Source organism: Dendrobates tinctorius, unplaced genomic scaffold (genome assembly GCF_039654945.1).
Source record: "Dendrobates tinctorius isolate UK_male_01 unplaced genomic scaffold, ASM3965494v1 ptg000037l, whole genome shotgun sequence".
Classification (NCBI taxonomy): Eukaryota; Metazoa; Chordata; class Amphibia; order Anura; family Dendrobatidae; genus Dendrobates; species Dendrobates tinctorius.
The window spans coordinates 21,533,199-21,550,727 of NW_027361705.1; the positions used below are offsets into that span (position 1 = coordinate 21,533,199).

Genomic DNA, 17,529 nt, shown 5'->3' on the forward strand with positions numbered 1-17,529 from the left:
TCTCCCTTTGCTATGCCTCTGCCAATCCCTTCAGTGGCTTCCAATTCCCAATTCAGTTTAAACTACCAACACTGACCCACAAGGCTGCCCATAATCTGTCTCATTCATGTATCTCCTAACTAATCTCCGGATACCTCCTGACAAGTAATCTCCGGTCCTCACAAGAACTCCTTCTGTCCTCTACACTTGTACGTTCCTCATCAAATGGCCTCTTAAGATTTTTCCTGAGCATTCCCCTTTCTTTGGAATTCCATGCCCCAACATGTCAGAATACCCAGAGGTGAAACCTTCAGACATAATCTGAAAACTCATCCCTTCAAGAAAACAAACAGCCTGCAATAACCCCGCTGCCACCTCACTACCACTTAAGCTGCGGAAACTTCCCCAAACTAATGTCTCCTTCCCCATTACCCTGTAGACTGTAAGCCCACGAGGGCAAGGTCCTCTTTCCCTATGAACTAGTCTGTAACTGTTCATTGTCATTTATATCTGTATTTTCCATGTAAACCCTCATAACATGTACAGCAACATGGAACCCATAGTGATCCACAATGGCGTGTAAACTTTTAGTGTTATTGCATTGTGAACAGCTAAGCAATTTGAAGATGAAATGATCTATATTGTGAGGTAGCGCTGTTATTCAAGTAGGGGACACTCGCTTAGCAGCCACTAAACCAGATCTGGCACGGGTTTTCCACAAAATAATAACAGTCCATGCGGTTTATTATGCAGCATAAGCCAAGGCAAGCAACATAAAGTTCATATACACAGCATAGCGTCCATGACAGAGCTTCACTCTGTTTATCCTGTCGTCATACAGGTTATGCAATGTTCAATGCGCAGGCTTTCTAGCCACCAAGTTATCTCACCCAGTCAGGGTTTACCTCACGACTGCTTCATACTCCAGACATTCATTCCCTCCCCTGGGAACTCTCAGATACTGGCAGGCATTACATCCAGCATTCACGTGCTATCAGGAAAGGAATCCCCATCTCCCAGTGGGACCTTCCACAACGGACCAACCAGGTCCAGGCATTCACCTCATGTGACCTACCCTGGCCACCTTATATGGTCCGTAGCCACGCCCACCGGGTCACATGGCTATGACCTCATCACAGGTCCTTGAACCATGCACACACTTTGGAATAGCATTCTTAAACACACCCCCTGGGTGGGTTTGCAGGTCACTAGTCCCTGACACATTGAAACAGCACCTCAGCAGTATCACTGCTGATCCACACATGTCTCCATCTCAAGGCCACCCACCTTGAGATAAATAACAGTCATTCAGCTTGAGACACATTACAATCATTCAGGACACTGGAAATGCTTATACTCTCGTCCTGGGACATCCCCACAGCGCCCCCCAGCGGACACAGTGGTCACTACACCACTATATATATATCTAATATATAAAGCTCAAGTGTGTGTATGTATGCATGTATGTGTGTGTGTATGTCCGGGATTGGCATCAGCACGCCCCGCCCCTCATTATGATGTCATAATGGTTGCCATGGCGACGCTGATGTCATCATAGGCTGCAAGTCCCGCCGCTCATTAAGATGTAATAATAGTTGACTATGGGATGGAGGATGTGTGATGGGTATATGGGCACTGGACTATGGGATGGAGGATATGTATGATGGGTATATGGGCACGGGACTATGGGATGGCGGATATGTATGATGGGTATATGGGCACAGGACTATAGAATGGAGGATGTGTGATGGGTATATGGGCACTGGACTATGGGATGGAGGATGTGTGATGGGTATATGGGCACTGGACTATGGGATGGAGGATATGTATGATGGGTATATGGGCACAGGACTATAGAATGGAGGATGTGTGATGGGTATATGGGCACAGGACTATGGGATGGAGGATGTGTGATGGGTATATGGGCACTGGACTATGGGATGGAGGATATGTATGATGGGTATATGGGCACGGGACTATAGAATGGAGGATGTGTGATGGGTATATGGGCACTGGACTATGGAATGGAGGATGTGTGATGGGTATATGGGCACGGGCCTATGGGATGGAGGATATGTATGATGGATGTCAGGAACACCGCACTATACTCGCTCACTGAGCCAATGCGCATGTTCTGAGTACAAAAAACCGTGCTCACAGATACCTGTGGAGCAGGGCAGCAGCGGTGACAATGCATGCTTCAAACTATCAGGACCTGAAGCATGTGACTGCTGGGGGCGTGGCCTAAGCTCCACTGAGCTAGGAGCTGCAGGGAAACTCCTAGACAGGTAACTACGGGACAAGTTACCAAGGGGCATAGACAGGGGCGAAAACCAGATCAAGCCGGGGTCAATGCACGAGATAGCAGGACAGTACCAAAGGGTTAGACAGAGCGGATAGTCAGGACGTAGCAATAGTTCAGAAAACCAGAACGGGCAATAGACGGTAGCGGAGCTTACAATAGCCAAGCCAGGAGGTCAGAACCAGAGAAGACAATAGTACCTAAAACGTGAGACGGAGTTCAGAGTGAGGGGATAGGCCGGGTCATACACGGGAATCAAACAAGCAACGCAGTAGATGCACACCAGGGGGGTCGGTCAGACACACAGCCAGAATAACAGTATAGCTGACAGAGAATGCTAGTCTGAAGTGAGTATAAATACCCCTCCCAGATCCAAAGAGAGGCCGGCAAAAGTTAACCCTGTGAGAACAGGACATTAACCATGTCCTAACCATGACAATGGGTATATGGGCACGGGACTATGAGATGAAGGATGTGTGATAGGTATATGGGCACTCGACTATGGGATGGCGAATAAGTATTGTGGGTATATGGGCATGGGACTATGGGATGAAGGATGTATGATGGGTATATGGGCATGGGACTATGGGATGGAGGATGTGTTATGGGTATTGGCACTCGACTATGGGATAGAGGATATGTATGATGGGTATATGGGCACGGGCCTATGGGATTGTGGATATGTATGATGGGTATATGGGCACGGGACTATGGGATGGAGGATAATTATAATTTGCTATAACTAACCACAGTTAGTTACTTTGCCCGGGCAGTGCCGGGCTCTTCAGCTAGTCTAATATATAAAGCTCAAGTGTGTGTATGTATGTACAGTGGGGCAAAAACGTATTTAGTCAGTCAGCAATAGTGCAAGTTCCACCACTTAAAAAGATGAGAGGCGTCTGTAATTTACATCATAGGTAGACCTCAACTATGGGAGACAAACTGAGAAAAAAAAATCCAGAAAATCACATTGTCTGTTTTTTTTTCATTTTATTTGCATATTATGGTGGAAAATAAGTATTTGGTCAGAAACAAAATTTCATCTCAATACTTTGTGATATATCCTTTGTTGGCAATGACAGAGGTCAAACGTTTTCTGTAAGTCTTCACAAGGTTGCCACACACTGTTGTTGGTATGTTGGCCCATTCCTCCATGCAGATCTCCTCTAGAGCAGTGATGTTTTTGGCTTTTCGCTTGGCAGCACGGACTTTCAACTCCCTCCAAAGGTTTTCTATAGGGTTGAGATCTGGAGACTGGCTAGGCCACTCCAGGACCTTGAAATGCTTCTTAAGAAGCCACTCCTTCGTTGCCCTGGTGGTGTGCTTTGGATCATTGTCATGTTGAAAGACCCAGCCACGTTTCATATTCAATGCCCTTGCTGAAGGAAGGAGGTTTGCACTCAAAATCTCACGATACATGGCCCCATTCATTCTTTCATGTACCCGGATCAGTCGTCCTGGCCCCTTTGCAGAGAAACAGCCCCAAAGCATGATGTTTCCACCACCATGCTTTACAGTAGGTATGGTGTTTGATGGATGCAACTCAGTATTCTTTTTCCTCCAAACACGACAAGTTGTGTTTCTACCAAACAGTTCCAGTTTGGTTTCATCAGACCATAGGACATTCTCCCAAAACTCCTCTGGATCATCCAAATGCTCTCTAGCAAACTTCAGACGGGCCCGGACATGTACAGGCTTAAGCAGTGGGACACGTCTGGCACTGCAGGATCTGAGTCCATGGTGGCGTAGTGTGTTACTTATGGTAGGCCTTGTTACATTGGTCCCAGCTCTCTGCAGTTCATTCACTAGGTCCCCCCGCGTGGTTCTGGGATTTTTGCTCACCGTTCTTGTGATCATTCTGACCCCACGGGGTGGGATTTTGCGTGGAGCACCAGATCGAGGGAGATTATCAGTGGTCTTGTATGTCTTCCATTTTCCAATTATTGCTCCCACAGTTGATTTCTTCACTCCAAGCTGGTTGGCTATTGCAGATTCAGTCTTCCCAGCCTGGTGCAGGGCTACAATTTTGTTTCTGGTGTCCTTTGACAGCTCTTTGGTCTTCACCATAGTGGAGTTTGGAGTCAGACTGTTTGAGGGTGTGCACAGGTGTCTTTTTATACTGATAACAAGTTTAAACAGGTGCCATTACTACAGGTAATGAGTGGAGGAAAGAGGAGACTCTTAAAGAAGAAGTTACAGGTCTGTGAGAGCCAGAAATCTTGATTGCTTGTTTCTGACCAAATACTTATTTTCCACCATAATATGCAAATAAAATGAAAAAAAAACAGACAATGTGATTTTCTGGATTTTTTTTTTTCAGTTTGTCTCCCATAGTTGAGGTCTACCTATGATGTAAATTACAGACGCCTCTCATCTTTTTAAGTGGTGGAACTTGCACTATTGCTGACTGACTAAATACTTTTTTGCCCCACTGTATGTATGTATGTGTGTATGTCCGGGATTGGCATCCGCACCGTCGCAGCTACAGCCACAAAATTTGGCACAGTCACACGTCTGGACCCTGAGAGTGTCCTAGGCTATGTTGTAAGGCGAAATTTTAACCCCGCACGTTCCAATTCACCAAACAATTTTGCCCCTATCTACATAATGGGGAAAAAGTGTGTATCAAGCCCCGCCCCTCATTATGATGTCATAATGGTTGCCATGGCGACGCTGATGTCATCATAGGTTGCAAGCCCTGCCGCTCATTACGATGTCATAATGGTTGACTATGGGATGGAGGATGTGTGATGGGTATATGGGCACTGGACTATGGGATAGAGGATATGTATGATGGGTATATGGGCACGGGACTATGGGATGGAGCATGTGTGATGGGTATATGGGCACTGGACTATGGGATGGAGGATATGTGTGATGGGTATATGGGCATGGGACTATGGGATGGAGGATATGTATGACGGGTATATGGGCACTGGACTATGGGATGGAGGATATGTATGACGGGTATATGGGCACGGGACTATGGGATGGCGGATATGTATGATGGGTATATGGGCACGGGACTATGGGATGGAGGATATGTATGATGGGTATATGGGCATGGGACTATGAGATGAAGGATGTGTGATGGGTATATGGGCACTCGACTATGGGATGGAGGATATGTATGATGGGTATATGGGCACGGGCCTATGGGATGGTGGATATGTATGATGGGTATATGGGCACGGGACTATGGGACGGAGGATAATTATAATTTGTTATAACTAACCACAGTTAGTTACTATGCCCGGGCAGCGCCGGGCTCTTCAGCTAGTATATATACACATATACAGTGTGTCATGTCCCACGACTTGGGAAATCATTTAATATTTGCATTGCTTGTGTTGCATCATATGTTGCTAGGCAGAAGTTTGCCTTTCCCTGTATTTTGTTCCAACTCTCTCCCTGTAGTCCTGTGATGTATGTTTGTTCCCTCCCTTATTCTCCTTTTTGTGATCGTCCCTCCATCTGTATGCATCTTCTTACATGTCCTCTGAAGAATATTCCTTTTTACCTGCTGCTTTCATCATAATACAAGAATTTCAGTTAAAGCATCCCTCTTTTCCTGGAGTCTTCTTACATGAGATCGTGGCTGAGTTAAGCTGTCTGATTAATCGGTATGAACGTGAGTACAGGTCGATACGGAAGGGGCCCAGAAAGAGAGGTCTATCCAGGCACCATACGTTCTACATATCCATGAGTCAGAATAGTAAAAAGGAATAACCTGCCTTCAGAGACAGTAACTCAAGGTCTGTGCTGAATCTCAGTGGAAAAGGACATTTTCCAGATAGACTGTAACCCAGTTCCAGCCAGACCCCAGCATGCATAGAAGCCACTGCAGCTGAACAGAGAGGAATATAACTCCCATCATTACACAGGACCCTGCAGCTGCTCCAGCATTAGATACAAAGTATCAACTCTGTGCAGAGTCTCTGTGTATTTCCTGTTGCTGAACAGTGGGAAGTATAACCCTCATCATCAACTCTTCCTGCCTGCAATCTAATCATGTCTGAAGCAAGGAATACAATGTCCCTACCAGACTTACAAGCACAGGAAAGAGACCCAGACCCCCATCCACCATCTAGCGAAAGGGGAAAACGTACAGTCAAACACACATGGAAAGTCATGGAGAATTTAGAGACTGCAAAATGTGAATTATATAGTGATGTGTCTTCAGTATGGAAGAAAGTGCTGAGTCATATAGACACTGCATCAAGGCATGCTTCTCATGAGTTACCACCAGAGGGAGTCCTAGAACAATTATGCACAGCATACCAAATGTATATGGAGAAGAGTGACCAATATATTATTCTCCTGAAGAAACTGAATCTCCCAGAGACTTTAAACGAATTGCAAGGTTTCCAGCAGCTTAATTCTGAAAGAGACTGCACTGTACGTGACATTAAAGCCAAGATAGAGGCTAGAATCGCATGAACACCAGATGCATCAACTCGCACATCCAAATCGTGTAAGCACTCAAAACGTTCATCTAGGTCAAGTTCATCAAAATATTCTACTCTTACTGAGCAGCTTATAAGAACACGTGCTAAGGCTGAAACTACTAAGGTACAAGCTGCCTTTGCACAAAAGAGAGCAGAAATGGATGCAGCTGCTGCAGAAATGGATGCAGAAGTGGCACGCATGAAAGCGGAAAAGGAAGCTCTAGAGAAGGAATGTGAGCATGCAACAGCCATGGCAGAATTAAAGGTACTCGAGCAGGCTATCAGTGGGAGTCAAAGAGACAGCGTCAGTTTGTGTGAAATGGAAGCAGAAGACCCTATTGAACGCACAAGAGACTACGTGCTAAGCCAAGATGGCGAACCGCAGATCTTGATGGTGTTGACGCTTCTCCAGAGCTCCAGGATGCCGATCCACTTACAGAATCCTGCATTCAAGGTCAGTACAATGCTCCCAAACTTGAACTTCCTTCATATTCCAGTATGCGCCAAAACCCTGCATCTCACCAAACTCCACAGGCTAATACCTACATGCAACCCAATATGCCGGCAGGTCATTATACCCTCGACAACCACACAGTGCCACCTCCACATGTAGCAGAAACTATACCCACCAAACCAGTTGCTGGACTAAATGCATATGCCACTCCATACTTCCCCATGTTTCAAGGCCAAGACATCTCCACCTATGTACAACACCGCTCAGCCTACAATTGTGAATCCTAAGTCAGAAAGAACAGACATGTCCGACTTCGCAAGGTACATGATTCGCCGTGAACTTACTAAAACCGGTCTCACAAGGTTCGACGACCAACCTGAAAATTACAGAGGTTGGAAAAGTGCCTTTAGAATCGCAACTGGTGACCTCGGCATCACTGCTGCGGAAGAGCTGAACCTGCTGATCAAATGGTTAGGACCACAATCCACAGAGCGTGTCAAGAGACTCAGGTCTGTACATATCAGTAATCCAACGGCTGGTCTCATGGCTGCATGGGAAAGACTAGAGAGAAACTTTGGCAGTCCAGAAGCCATAGAGGATGCACTGTTCAAGCGACTACAGAGTTTTCCAAAGATATCAAGCAAGGACAGTTCAAAGTTCCTAGAGCTCAGTGACCTGCTGTTAGAGCTCCAGCTGGCCAAGGCAGACACCCACCTACCTGGCCTCAGCTACCTGGACACTGCTCGTGGAGTAAACCCCATTATCTCCAAGCTACCATACAATGTACAAGAGAAGTGGACTACAATAGGGTCAAAATACAAGAAAGACCATCAAGTGTCATTTCCTCCGTTCTCCTATTTCTGTGAGTTTATAAAAGACATTGCAGAGCGTAAGAATGACCCAAGCTTTTCCTACGGAGAATCCAGTGGCCCAGCTTCACCTAATTCTAAATACGTGAGCACACGCTCGAATGACAGAAACCGCAGGGGTCCAGTGTCAGTGAAGAAGACGGATATTCTTCCCTTACCAACATCAGCCCCAGGCAAGAACAAGGGTGAAAAGATAGAGAACCCAAATCGTGAGTGTCCCATCCACAAGAAGCCACATCCCTTAAAAAAGTGCATCGGCTTCAGGAAGAAACCGCTCCAAGAACGCAAGGAACTTCTAAAGAAGTTTGGGGTATGCTACAGATGTTGTGCTTCTACTGAACACCTTGCTAAAGACTGTAAAACTACAATTAAGTGTATGGAGTGTGACAGTGAGGATCACGTACAAGCACTCCACCCATACCGTCCAGACTCTACACGTACTCCTTCCCCCACCACGAGCCATGGCGGGGAGGACGCAGCTCAAACTGCAAGTCATACCACAATATCTTCTTCATGCACAGAAGTCTGCGGAGAAGGTCTCTGGGACAAGTCCTGTGCGAAGATTTGTCTGGTGAACGTATATCCCAACGGTCACCCAGAGAAAGCCGTGAAGGTGTACGTCCTCTTGGATGATCAGAGCAACCGATCACTTGCAAGGTCAGAACTCTTTGATATGTTTAACTTAAAGGGAAATGCTTACCCTTACACCTTAAGTACCTGCAGCGGTGTTACAGAGGTCTCTGGGAGAAGGGCCAGTGGTCTTATAGCGACATCCCTCGAAAACACCGTAGAGATACCCTTACCTACACTTGTCGAGTGCAACCAGATTCCATCCAATCGAGAAGAGATCCCAACGCCAGAGGCTGCTCTTCATCACCCACATCTCAAGGGGATAGCAAACAAGATACCAGCCCTCAACAACAGCGCAGATATCCTGATTCTGCTTGGCAGAGACATTCTCCGGCTGCACAAGGTACGTCAGCAAATTAACGGACCACACGACGCACCATTTGCCCAACGCTTTGATCTAGGCTGGGTAATTATAGGCGATGTTTGCATACACAAGATGAAGAGACCTAATAACATCTCCTCTTACAAAACACACATCTTGCCAAATGGTCGCAGCACTCATTTTCAGCCATGCCCACATCATTACTGGGTGAAAGAGAAAGTGAGCAACACCAAGAGGCAACAGGAATCCTTCAACAACATGAACATGCTCCAGCCCTGGGACGAAAACCTCGGGTCAACAGTGTTCGATTCCACAAGTGAAGACAACAAGTTAGCACCCACAAGGGAAGATAAAGAATTCATAAAGGTTATGGACAAAGAATTTGTTCAAGATGACTCCAACAGTTGGGTAGCTCCTTTACCCTTTCGTTTCCCAAGAGCGAGGTTGCCGAACAACCTGCAGCAAGCAACTGCAAGGTTCTCATCCTTAAAGCGTACCCTAAAGAGGAAACCAGAGATGGAGAAGCATTTCATTGACTTTATGCAGAACATCTTTGACAAAGATCATGCTGAACCTGCGCCACCACTGAAGGAAGGAGAAGAATGTTGGTACCTTCCATCCTTTGACGTCTATCACCCTCGCAAGCCTAACCAGATCAGAGTGGTGTTTGACTCCAGTGCTCAGTATGAAGGCCTCTCTCTCAACAACCTGCTACTAACTGGACCCAACCTGAACAACAGTCTCTTTGGAGTATTGATCCGCTTCAGACAAGAACCTGTTGCTATAATGGCCGACATCCAGCAGATGTTTCATTGCTTCATCATGAAGGAAGACAGCAGAAACTATCTTAGGTTCCTATGGCACAAAGACAACAATGTCAACAATCAAGTCATAGACTACCGGATGAAGGTCCATGTCTTCGGCAACAGTCCTTCACCTGCTGTGGCGATCTACGGACTGAGACGGACAACCCAGGAAGGTGAGAGAGAGTACGGATCCGATGCTCGTCAATTCGTAGAGAAGAACTTCTACGTAGACGACGGGCTCAAGTCCTTGCCCACAAGTGAAGAGACAATTGACCTACTCTCCAGGACACAGGAAATGCTATCCACATCAAACCTCAGACTCCACAAGATCATCTCTAACAGTCAAGAGGTAATGAGCGCGTTTCCATCTGAGGACCATGCCACGAACCTAAAGGACCTCAACCTAGGTTCTGATGTTCCTCCCACACAGCGCAGCCTTGGTCTACTGTGGGATATCAAACAGGACACCTTCACCTTCCAAGTGTCGCCCTGTGACAAACTCTTTACCAAACGAGGAGTACTATCTGTCATAACCAGCATCTACGATCCTCTCGGGTTTGTAGCATCCATCACTATTCAAGGCAAGATACTGTTTAGACAGCTCACTGCCGAGAACACCGATTGGGACACCCCACTGACGACTCAGAAACAGCAAAGGTGGGAGACATGGAAGAAGTCATTGAAGTTCTTAGAGCAACTCCAAGTCCCACGTTGTTATTCTCCAAGATCATCTTTGGCTGCAATCAGAAGAGAAGTTCATATTTTCTGTGATGCATCTACAGAAGCCATAGCCGCAGTAGCTTATCTGAAGACCTTAGAAGCTAATAAGGTGCATTGTGGTTTCATCCTGGGTAAGGCCAAATTAACCCCGAAGCCTGCACACTCTGTACCCAGACTCGAACTTTGCGCTGCAGTACTGGCAGTAGAAATTGCTGAAGTTGTAAGAGACGAAATGGACATTGCAATTGATTCCTTTACCTTCTACGGAGACCTTGTTCTCTTAAAAGACAAAGAGGCTCATCGTAACGACTGGCCAATGGATCTTATCACCAAGGTCATGCCCAGCGAGGACGGAAAGACGCATAAGACAGAAGTTAAGGTGACAAAAGGGGGCTCTACCCGAACTTTCCTCGTCCGGTCACCAATCTCGTGCTGCTACTGCCAAAGAAGGACGTCACATGAACTGAACATTGCTCCTGGACGTTGCTCACGGCGGGGAGCATTCCTCCTCATTCCCCAGTTTTATTGAACATTGACATTTTCCATTGGATTGAACTTTGAACATTGCCATTGGATTGCTGGGTTGGTGGAAGAGTTGGCATGTTTGCGGCTTCCCCAATCCGAAGATGGGTTTAATAGACTTGGACTTATCTTCCGGTGTGATCTACGGGTCAACAACAACGAGTTGGACTTTAAGAATGTTTGATGTTTATTATTGCATGCATGTTTTTCTTTTCTCTTGTTTTTCAGGTTCGAACGACTTCGAAGAATTAAGGACATCGTGAAATCCAAGGATTTCAGACGGGGAGTGTCATGTCCCACGACTTGGGAAATCATTTAATATTTGCATTGCTTGTGTTGCATCATCTGTTGCTAGGCAGAAGTTTGCCTTTCCCTGTATTTTGTTCCAACTCTCTCCCTGTAGTCCTGTGATGTATGTTTGTTCCCTCCCTTATTCTCCTTTTTGTGATCGTCCCTCCATCTGTATGCATCTTCTTACATGTCCTCTGAAGAATATTCCTTTTTACCTGCTGCTTTCATCATAATACAAGAATTTCAGTTAAAGCATCCCTCTTTTCCTGGAGTCTTCTTACATGAGATCGTGGCTGAGTTAAGCTGTCTGATTAATCGGTATGAACGTGAGTACAGGTCGATACGGAAGGGGCCCAGAAAGAGAGGTCTATCCAGGCACCATACGTTCTACATATCCATGAGTCAGAATACAGTGCCTTGCGAAAGTATTCGGCCCCCTGGAACTTTTCAACCTTTTCCCACACATCATGCTTCAAACATAAAGATACCAAATGTAAATTTTTGATGAAGAATCAACAACAAGTGGGACTCAATTGTGAAGTTGAACGAAATTTATTGGTTATTTTAAAATTTTTGTGGAAATTCAAAAACTGAAAAGTGGGGCGTGCAATATTATTCGGCCCCTTTATCTTAATACTTTGTAGTGCCACCTTTTGCTGCTACAGCTGCAAGTCGCTTGGGGTATGTCTCTATCAGTTTTATACATCGATAGGCTGAAATTCTTGCCCATTCTTCCTTGGCAAACAGCTCGAGCTCAGTGAGGTTTGATGGAGATCGTTTGTGAACAGCAGTTTTCAGCTCTTTCCACAGATTCTCGACTGGATTCAGGTCTGGACTTTGACTTGGCCATTCTAACACCTGGATACGTTTATTTGTGAACCATTCCATTGTAGATTTTGCTTTATGTTTGGGATCATTGTCTTGTTGGAAGACAAATCTCCGTCCCAGTCTTAGGTCTTTTGCAGACTCCAACAGGTTTTCTTCAAGAATGGTCCTGTATTAGGCTCCATCCATCTTCCCATCAATTTTAATCATCTTCCCTGTCCCTGCTGAAGAAAAGCAGGCCCAAACCATGATGCTGCCACCACCATGTTTGACAGTGGGGATGGTGGGTTCAGGGTGATGAGCTGTGTTGCCTTTATGCCAAACATATCGTTTGGCATTGTTGCCAAAAAGTTCGATTTTGGTTTCATCTGACCAGACTACCTTCTTTCACATGTTTGGTGTGTCTCCCAGGTGTCTTGTTGCAAACTTTAAACAACACTTTTTATGGATATCTTTGAGAAATGGTTTTCTTCTTGCTACTCTTCCATAAAGGCCAGATTTGTGCAGTTTACGACTGATTGTTGTCCTATGGAGAGGCTGTCCCACCTCAGCTGTAGATCTCTGCAGTTCATCCAGAGTGATCATGGGCCTCTTGGCTGCATCTCTGATCAGTCTTCTCCTTGTTTATGATGAAAGTTTAGTGGGACGGCCGGGTCTTGGTAGATTTGCAGTTAAAACCAAGCACACCATTGTTTTCCTTGTGAAATTCTCAATGAGTTTGATGTGTCACATGACCCGGAAAAAGATTGAGCAGCCGGTCAGGGACAAACCGGAAACAAGTGCAATCCAATGGGAAATGAGGTTCCTTTTCATTTAAAATTCAATATTTATTAGTCCATCAATAAAAAGTGGAATCATGGTTAAGACGTTTGTCGAAACGAGTTGGTAGAAACGCTGCTCTATGTGCATTATGCTGCAATGTGCGAGAAAATTCTTGCACATCCACTTTTTATTGATGAACTAATAAACATTAAATTTTAATGAAAAGGAACCTCATTTCCTGCTGGATTGCATGTGTTTCCTATAAATATATATCTATCCTAAAATACAAAGGCAATGTGTGATCTTTAACTTTAGGCCTTTTACAGATCATTTCATCTTCAACTTGCTTACCTGTTCACAATAACAGTAATTTTGCCCAGGGGTGCCCAAACATTTACAATGCCACTGTAATGATAAATAATAATAACATATCACGTTGCTTGTACTTTGTATCCTTAGTTATGGGGCAGCCTTGTTGGATCACCCATCAATTTGTTTTGTGTGTTTAGAGTTGGATGTATTTATCCTCTTTACTGTAATATGCATGATCACAATACTAATATATGCATGTATTACGCATTCCCTCAGGACACTTTTATGCAGTATTAATTTGTAAAAATGTTAAAAGGAATGAAAAAAAAATCAGATGATTTTTTTTTTAGATGATACAAGTTCTTTTAATGGGAGGTTTTTTTTTTATTTAATTTATAAGAAAGCTACCATCTCAGATAATGCTGGAAAAACACAAACAATCCAAAAATAGTCAATTTTGAGCATGAATGATGAGACCTCGAGGAGAAAGAGGCAAATTTATCTGCGAAGACGTTTTCCAAATTTTCATATTTTTCACGCGCATAATTGATTTTTAAAGTAATAATTAAAACGACGGTCACGCTTTCATGTAACGTCTGACTATAGATAAAGCATGTGCCATTTTTTTTTCTGAAACCTGGTAACAAGGTAATCTTACCTGGTAGTCTGATGCTATTAGGCTGAGATGAACAGAAGAGGACATCTATCAGGTCACTGGCAGGTCCACCGTGATACTGACTCAACGCAGTCAAAGCCCTGGAGCAAAACAAACGCAGGTAATAAAAAATGATCTGATTTGCAAAAAAAGTAAATGACTGTATGGAGCTATAATAAATACTATATTGGAGAATTGTATTATGAGCAATGGAATATGAATCATTGATGATGTTTGTGGAATTATTCCATTAAAGGAACCTGTGTCCCATGCCCTCCAACCCCGCAGCATTCACCCATGTATGAGCAAATTCCCTGCCTAACCAGCCCTGTATAACGTTATTGAGTGAAAACAAGGCATAAAAAAGCAATAATATTCTCCCCATTTCAGATGCTAATGAGGCTTTGACTAGTCGATAGGACGTTCGTTGCCTGAGACTAGTCAGCCCTGTTTCCATGTTCTCATAACCAAATTTGGACCATAATTTGCGTCATCGCTGCTCATGCAAATCTAGTGCATGCGCGTCGCTCATTCAGGCGGCAGCAAAGCGTCTCTGAGAAAAAGTGTACGCTTTCTGGCTTCAGAGACGCACTGCGCATGACCGGAAGCCATCTTCTAAACTTCCAAACATGCGCAGTGCACCTCTGAAGCCGGGAAGTGTAAACCTGGAGCCAGTGACGCATGCACTAGATTTGCATGAGCCGCGCCGCCGCTCTTGTAATTTATGTTATTAAACCCATAGAGGCATGATAACATGGAAAAAGGGATGAATACTCTAGGGAACTAACGCCCCATCGACTAGTCAAAGCTTCATTAGCGTAGGAAACGGGGGAAATATAAGTTTTTTTTTTACACCTTGTTTTCGCTCAGTAACGTTATACAGGGCTGGATAGGCAGGGAATTTGCTCATACATGGGAGAATGCTGCTGCGTGAGAGGGCATGGGGGATATGATAAGGTTCCCTTTAAGGCTCCATTATTTAGAGCCTAAAAAAAAAACTTCCAGAAAAACTATTAAGAATCCCACCATTCTTACTTTTTGATCCTTTTATAGGTGACATCGTTGGCTAACTTCAGGAGCCTATAGTTGGCCTCGCTGCCCAGATTTAACGTATCACTATTAGCTTCATCAAAGGCCACACTGATAATCCTCTGTGTAATGCCGGACACGATCCCTGTAGCGATAGCTTCTTTCGGGGCACTAGAGTCGTAGAGTCCAACAATATCACCTGCAACCAAGACAAGGCACAAATTATACTTTTTATAGGATGATATGAAAGAAATTTATAATAAGCTAACAGCATGATAGATTTTTTTTCCGAGGACTTTAGCACAAATGACCAATCCTTAAAGGGTTATTCTTAAGTTGACTGTTGTTCAGCTCAAAACCCTCCATTCTCCTTGCTTCCCGATTCCTGGCAGGGCGGACTCTCCTCTTTGCGTGAAAGCAGAGCTTCAGTATTAGGGCTCATACTCACGAGAAAAACGGATGAGTGCAATTCGATAAAAAAATAATTGGACTGCACTCTGACCAATGTTAATCTATCACCGAATAACGGCGATCACAAAAAAAAAGTCAGATTTTCCATTAATTTCTCTCTCCTCTGATATGATCTTGCATACCAGAGGAGAGAGAAATGGGGTCCCCTGAGCCCCACAGGTACTTCCGCCATCCCCCGACCCTCCCGCTCTGTCCCATGATCCTACACGTCATCTTCCTAGAAAAACATGGCGGGCGCATGATTAGTGCGCCTGCCGAGTTCTGCTGGCCAGTACCCGGGAACAATAGGAGATTTTTCCTATTGGCTCATTTTGTTCACTAGGATAGACCCTATCACAGTGATCAAAATAAAAAAATAGTAAATCAAACCCCCCTTTGTCACCCTCTTAGTTAGATAAAAATAATAAACTTAAAAAAATTGTATATTTTTCCATTCTTTGCAGTTAGGATTAGGGTTGGGGCTAGGGTTACGGTTGTGGTGTTGTGGTTAGGGTTGGGATTAATTATAGGGGTGTGTTGGGATTAGGGTTGTGTTAGGGTTGGAGTTAGAATTGGGGGAGGTTTCCATTGTTTAGGTACATCAGGGGGTCTCCAAATGCGACATTGTGCCCGCCATCGATTCCGGCCAATTTTGCATTCAAAAAGTCAAACGGTGCTCCCTCCCTTCTGAGCCCTGCCATGCGCCCAAACAGTGGTTTTCCCTCACATACGGGGTATCGGCGTGCTGAGGTGAAATTACACAACACATTTTGTGTTACATTTTCTCCTGATACCTTTGTAAAAATAAAAAGGTTTGGGTCTAAAGTAAATTTTTTGTGAAAAAAGTAAAATGTTCATTTTTTTCTTCAACATTGCTTTAGTTCATGTGAAGCACCTGAAAGGTTAATAAACTTCTTGAATGCGGTTTTGCGCGGCTTGAGGGGTGCAGTTTTTAGAATGGTTTCACTTTTGGGTATTTTCTGTCATATTGACCCCCAAACTCACTTCAGATGTGAGGTGGTCCCTAAAAAGATGGTTTTGTAAATTTTGTTGGAAAAATGAGAAATTGTTGGTCAAATTTTAACCCTTATAACTTCCTAACAAGAAAAAAATTATGTTTCCAAAATTGTGCGGATGTAAAGTAGACATGTGGGAAATGTTATTTATTAACTATTTTGTGTGTCACGACTCTGATTTAAGGGCACAAAAATTAAAAGTTTGAAAATTGCAAATTTTTCAACATTTTTGCCAAATTTCCATTTTTTTCATAAATAAACCCAAGTCATATCGAAGAAATTTGACCACTAACATGAAGTACAATATGTCACGAAAAAACAGTCTCAGAATCAGTGGGATCCTTTGACGCGTTCCAGAGTTATTACCTCATAAAGTGCCAGTGGTCAGAATTGTAAAAATTGGCCCGGTCATTAAGGTCAAAATTGTCTCGGTCACTAAAGGGTTAATGACTCTAAATTAACCAAAAACATTTATACTCACCTTATGCCCAATCCACTAAAGCCAATGTCCATTTTAAAAAATTAAAATAATAAGCAACCATATTCCTCACCTGTTGGCCGAAAAGATAATAATCTACCGTATATACTCAAGTACAAACCAAGATTTTCAGCCACTTTTTTAGGCTGAAAGTGCCCCCCTCTCGGCTTATACTAGAGTCATTGTCCCAGGAGGTAGGCGGGGGAGCGCGGTCTGTGCACTTCCCTGCTTCTCAGATGGTCTCCGGCGCAGCAGCTCTTCCTGTATTCAGCAGTCACGTGGTACCACTCATTAAGGTAATGAATATGCACGCCACTCCACTCCCATAGGTGTGGAGCGCATATTCATTACTTTAATGAGTGATACCATGTGACCGCTGAACACTGGAAGGAGCTGCCGGCGCCGGAGGCCATCGGAGATGCAAGTGCAGAGACCGTGCCGGAGGGTGTGAGTATGACGGGGGGAGACATACGATATTCATCTTTGCCCGTTCCACCGTCGGGCTCTGTCTTCCGCATCCCCTGGCTGTGACGTTCAGGTCAGAGGGCGCGATTACGTGGTAAGTGCGCCATCTGCCTGAACAGTTACTGCAGAGACCCAGAAGACAGAGCGTTGCATGGCGGTGGAACGAGTACAGGTGGATATCGCAGGTGCTGGGG

The 17,529-nt window shown here is 44.5% G+C and overlaps 1 protein-coding gene across 2 annotated transcripts in view; it reads right to left on the bottom strand.

Annotated features, from left to right (window-relative positions):
- Window positions 1–17,529, bottom strand: part of IGHMBP2 (immunoglobulin mu DNA binding protein 2) — a 109,270-nt gene that overhangs the window by 70,103 nt on the left and 21,638 nt on the right. For both annotated transcript variants that reach the window (XM_073573896.1, XM_073573895.1), the window contains exons 3-4: window positions 14,933–15,125; window positions 13,901–13,998 (exon numbers count right to left, since the gene is read on the bottom strand). In XM_073573896.1, coding sequence (XP_073429997.1) covers window positions 13,901–13,998; window positions 14,933–15,125 — 291 coding nt within the window. The remainder of the gene's footprint in view (window positions 1–13,900; window positions 13,999–14,932; window positions 15,126–17,529) is intronic.